The sequence below is a fragment of the Eimeria necatrix genome, genomic scaffold (assembly GCF_000499385.1).
Source record: "Eimeria necatrix Houghton genomic scaffold, Enh_scaff295, whole genome shotgun sequence".
In the NCBI taxonomy this organism is placed as follows: domain Eukaryota; phylum Apicomplexa; class Conoidasida; order Eucoccidiorida; family Eimeriidae; genus Eimeria; species Eimeria necatrix.
In genome coordinates, this window is record NW_013653497.1 from 30001 (window position 1) to 35000 (window position 5000).

The window sequence follows — 5000 nt, forward strand, 5'->3', positions numbered from 1 at the left end:
CCCAGAAAGTCTGCAAACCCCAAACCCTAGACCCTAAACCCTAAACCCTAAACCATAAACCCTAAACCCCAAACCCTACACATTAAACCCTAAACCCTAAACCACGACCCCTGAGCCCTAAACCCCAAATGCCGATTCCTAGCAACTGAAGCGCACATGCTTCGTCCAAAACCCTAAGCCTTAAACCCTAAACCCTAAGCCCTAAACCCTAAACCCTAGGCCCTAAACCCTAAACCCTAGACCCTAAACCCTCGGTGGGTCAGGGGACGAACCACAAAGCGCTGCTGTTGCCCGCAGCTCTCGCCCTCCAAAAGTCAAGTCACCCGAAGCTGGCAGCCTAGGGTCTGAAGACAAACCCTAAACCCTAAACCCTAAACCCTCAACCCTAAACCCTAAACCCTAGCACCTAAACCCTGCATTCCAAGCCCCAGACCCGTGGCCTAAAAGTGTAAAGGCTCAAACCCTCAAAAGCACAAATCCAAAGCCCATCCTTGGAGGCAGCAGAGAGCCTTCAGGGTTTAGGGTTTAGAGACGGGTTAGGGTGCAGAAAGGGTTTAGGGTTTAGGGTTTAGGGTTTAGGGTTTGCGACCAAAAACAAGGGCGTCAAAGACGTTTTCGTGTAGAGACACTTCGCTGCCAAAACCCGCAGAGTCCCCAGCAGCCTCTTCGCCCTCCCGAGAGCACCCCGTCAGCTGCAGCAGCAGCAGCAGCAGCAGCAGCAGCAGCAGCAACAGCAGCAGCACGTGACGCTGCTGGTGTCGAGGCTGCAGGTGCAGCAGGTGCAGCAGCAATCGCCTCAGCTGTTCCTTCCAGCCTTCACCCCCTAAACCCTAATCCCTGCAAAACCCTAAACCCTAAACCCTAACTAAACCCTAAACCCTCAGCCCCACAAAAGCCTCAACCCTCCTAACCCCCAAACCCTGAACCCTCCCAGCCCCTAAACCCAAAACCTAAACCCTCGGGCGCACAATCACGTGTGCCTGCTTGCTGCTGCTGCTGCTGCTGCCGCTGCTGCTGCTGCTGCTGCTGCTGCTGCTGCTGCTGCTGCTGCTTAGTTTGAGGTCCTCGAAAGGCAGCAGAAAGTCCTCGAGGCTCCTCAAAAGCACTCGCGAAGAAACACAAAGAGAATGCCGCCGCCGCCAGCGCATGCGGCAGGGGAAGCCCCAGGCTGCCGGCTGCAGCAGCAGCAGCAGCAGCAGCAGCAGCAGCAGCAGCAGCAGCAGCAACAGCAGCAGCAGGTCGCACGCAGAGGAGTGAGAAGAGGCGAGAACGTCAGGCGTTGCTGCTGCGTTGCTGCTGCTGCCGCAGAAAAGAGCAGCAACGTGCGTTGACAGCAGCAGCGGCAGCAACGTGAGGGCAGCGCCAACAGCAGCAGCAGCAGCAGCAGCAGCAGCAGCAGCAGCAGCAGCAGCAAGCTTACTGCAACAGGAAGCGCAGCAGAAGAATGGAGGCCAAAGTGGTCAAATTCAACATCGAGTTTTAAAGTTGCTGCTGTCAGCAGCAAATAAATCCGCGAGGGCCGCAGCAGCCGCGACGAGCCCCCCACAGGCCCTAAACCCTAATCGCGCAAACCCTAAACCCTAGAAAGCGCAAACCCTAAACCCTAAACCCTACCAATGGCAGGCCCCAAACAACAAGGACAAACCCTAAACCCTAATAGCAACAAACCCTACGCCGAGACAAAGGAAGGGCTGCTGCTACCCCACAAGTGCAGCGCCGTGCGCCGCGGGAGCGACGCTTTAGGGTTTAGGGTTTAGGGTTTAGGGTTTAGGGTTTAGGGTTTGCGACCTTGGTGAGCGCTTTCCAGAGGTGTTTAATGGGCAGCGTCACGCAGAGCGCAGGCCCAGCGCCCTCCCCGTGCTCCCCCCCCCCACACCGCTGCTGCTGCTGCTGCTGCTGCTGCTGCTGCTGCTGCTGCTGCAGCAAAAACCCCCTGAAAAAGCTGCTGCAGAAGGCCAAGTGCAGCCACGCCGTCTGCGACTGACTTGCTGCATCCAAGTGCAGCGCAGCAGCAAAGGCAGCAACCCGCAGCTCCACTCCGGTGCTTCGCAGCGCCCCCACAGCTCTCCGCAGCACAGCAGCTTGCCCGTAACTCAGTTCTGCCTGCAACACGGGGCCCCCCGGGGGGCCGCCCCTGGGGGCCCCCCTGGGGGCCCCCCTGGGAGCCTCCCGGGGGGCCCCCCGGGGGGCCCCCCTGGGCGCCCCCCTGGGGACCTTCCGGGGGGCCCCCCGGGGGGCCCCCGGGCGCCGCCGCCCCGCTGGGGGACCCCAGGGGCGCCCTCGTGGGGGCCCCCGGGGAGGCCCCCAGGGGGGCCTCTGCTGTGGTGGCCCCTAGGGGCCCCTCCTGGGGGGCCCCTGAAGGGGGGGCCCCTAGGGGGCCCCACGGCGGGGGGGCCCCGGGGGGGGCCCCCGGGGTCAGCCAAGTGCGGGGGGGCCCCAGGAAACACGGAGCGGGGGACGGATAGGGGGGCCCCCTGGGGGGCCCCCGATTGAGGGGAAGTTGAAAGGGTGGGGGGGGCCCCTAAGGCAGGCTGAGGCAGCTGCTGCTCGTCCATTAAGGCTCGTGGCTGGCCTGAGTCTCTACATGAAGTCTTTAATGCTTTTTTAATTAATATTTATTTATTATTTTTGATTTAATAATGCAGATTTGCTGGCTTTCTAACGCGAGGACTCTCGAGCCCGCCGCCGACAGCGCGGGGGCCCCCGGCAGTTGCTGCTGCAGCAACAATCTTCGGCAGATCATGTCCAACAACTGGTAAACGGACAAAAATTAACAAGAAATATATATTTTAATTACATTTAGTTATTTAAATGCTAATTAAATTAAAGACAAACTCTTGTGTGGGCTGCCGCGCGCGGCCAACCGCCGGCCGCCGTTTCGATGCTGTCTGTACACCCCGTGGCTCTGCCGCGAAGGCAGACAGGACGCGCTGAATTAAAGGAATAATTGAGTTTAAAATAATAAATGAAATCATTTGAAAATTATAAACAAAAGAAATGAACATCACTTAGAGCCGCAACCCCTCTCTGCCTCACCCCTCCACCGTTCCCCAGGTGTACGTACACCCCAGCGTTTCTTGCGCCCGGCGCCTTCAGTTACCCCCAAAGCCACCTCATTTGTGTTCAAATAAGTTTTTAAATTGCAATAAATGTTAATTATTAACAATTATAGAGTCAGTGAATCATTATTGTCTCGAAGCGGCGGCACACACACGCCGCAGGCCACCACCCCTCCGCCTAAACCCTATTTTAGTGTTTGGCGCCTGCAGCGGGCATTGCCCAGCTTCCAGCACGCCCTTTAAGGCTCGAGCCTCCAAACCCTAAAAAAGGGTTTGACGGGAGCGGCGGCGCGGCGTGCTCGCTGGTGTCTGTGTCTGTGCAAGGCTGGGGCGGTGCAAACCCTAATATAGGGTTTACAGCAGCTGCGGGTCTGGAGCCGGGGCCTGCGGGCCGCCTCCGCTGCGCGTGACGTGTCGCGTGTGAAACCCTAATTTAGGGTTTGCGCGTTGCTGCGAGTGCGGCGGCGGGCGGCGCCGCGCGTTGGGGCTCCGAACCTTGCGTGGGGGCGCGGGGCCCTGTGGGCTGCAAACCCTAAATTAGGGTTTGGCGGCGCGCGGGCCCCCGGGGCTGCAAACCCTAAATTAGGGTTTGGCGGCGCGCGGGTCCCTGTGGGCTGCAAACCCTAAATTAGGGTTTGGCGGCGCGCGGGCCCCCGGGGCTGCAAACCCTAAATTAGGGTTTGTCGGCGCGCGGGCCCTGTGGGCTGCAAACCCTAAATTAGGGTTTGTCTGCGCGGGCCGCGGCGAGGGCGCGCTGCTGCAGCGCCCTGTAGGGCTCGAAGAGCTGCTGCAGCTCGCCCCACACCTCCGCTATGGGCCGCCCCGCCTGCAGCAGCCGGCAGCAGCCAGCAGCACGAAAAGCAGCAGCAATTGGCAAAGTGTCTTTTTGGAAAGTTTTTAATCTTTTCTGTACAGACACCTCGTTGTCATCGGCCCTTCCACTTGTCTTTCCCCTCTCCAGAATCCGCCGCAGCAGCTCTGCTTCCGGACACTCGAAAAACAGCAGCAGCAGCGGCTTCACGCAGCTCCCGCTGCTGCTGCTGCTGCTGCTGCTGCTGCTGCTGCTGCCGTTGCTGCTGCTGCTGCTGCTGCCGCAGCGCCGCCGCAGCTCCAAGGTCAGCTCCTCGAGGTCCGCAGCGGCAGGCGCTCCTGCAGCAGCCGCTGCTGCTGCTGCTCCTGCTGCTGCTGCTCCTGCTGCTGCTGCTGCTGCTGCTGCTGCTGCTGCTTCCAAACCCTCGTCTAAATCCCCTTTTGAGGGTTTGTAACCCATCCGACTTAAAGCCTCTTGGCACTTCTCCACAAAAGACAAGTCCGAAGAATAGGCCCGCGAGAGCCGCAGGATTTCCCGCGGCAAGTTCTCCTCGCTCGTCATCTGACAAACAAACCCTAAACCCTAAACCCTAAACCCTAAACCCTAAACCCTAAACCCTCGATTTCGGCCTCCGGAGCAAACGGCCCACAGAGGCAGCCACGCAGCGGGCCGGAAGCCGGAGCTCCGCACCAAAGACTCGGGGACGAGGGTTTTCCCACGCCAGGGTTTAGGGCTTAGGGTTTAGGGTTTAGGGTTTAGGGTTTAGGGTTTACGGAGAGCCAGCCCGCCAAGTTGTCGACATTTCTCGGAAATCCATCAATCAAAAATAAACCCCGAAAATTCGCCAGCAGCATTTTGCGCAGCAGCAGCGTCATGGTGATGCGCACTGGCACGATGCGCCCTGCGCCGCAAACCCTAAACCCTAAACCCTAAACCCTAAACCCTAGGCCCTGGGCCGCAAACCCTAAACCCTCGATTCTGGAGCTTAAACCCTGAAGTCTGGAAGCGTGAAAGCAAAGGGTCTAATCCGCTCACTCGCAAACTCTTAAGTAGGGTTTACAGCCTGGGGCACCGCCCTAGGGTTTAGGGTTTAGCGATTAGGGTTTAGGGTTTAGCGATTAGGGTTTAGG

The 5000-nt window shown here is 59.1% G+C and overlaps 1 protein-coding gene across 1 annotated transcript in view; it reads right to left on the reverse strand.

The window, feature by feature from the left end:
• The window catches only part of ENH_00040100 (UMP-CMP kinase, putative), a gene marked incomplete at both ends in the record, with an annotated part of 8657 nt that overhangs the window by 2952 nt on the left and 705 nt on the right, over positions 1-5000 (reverse strand). The window contains 7 exons of the mRNA XM_013580724.1: positions 1-10; positions 273-344; positions 957-1092; positions 1421-1558; positions 1789-2103; positions 3865-4431; positions 4644-4771. The exon at positions 1-10 is cut by the window's left edge and continues 297 nt beyond it. Coding sequence (XP_013436178.1) covers positions 1-10; positions 273-344; positions 957-1092; positions 1421-1558; positions 1789-2103; positions 3865-4431; positions 4644-4771 — 1366 coding nt within the window. The remainder of the gene's footprint in view (positions 11-272; positions 345-956; positions 1093-1420; positions 1559-1788; positions 2104-3864; positions 4432-4643; positions 4772-5000) is intronic.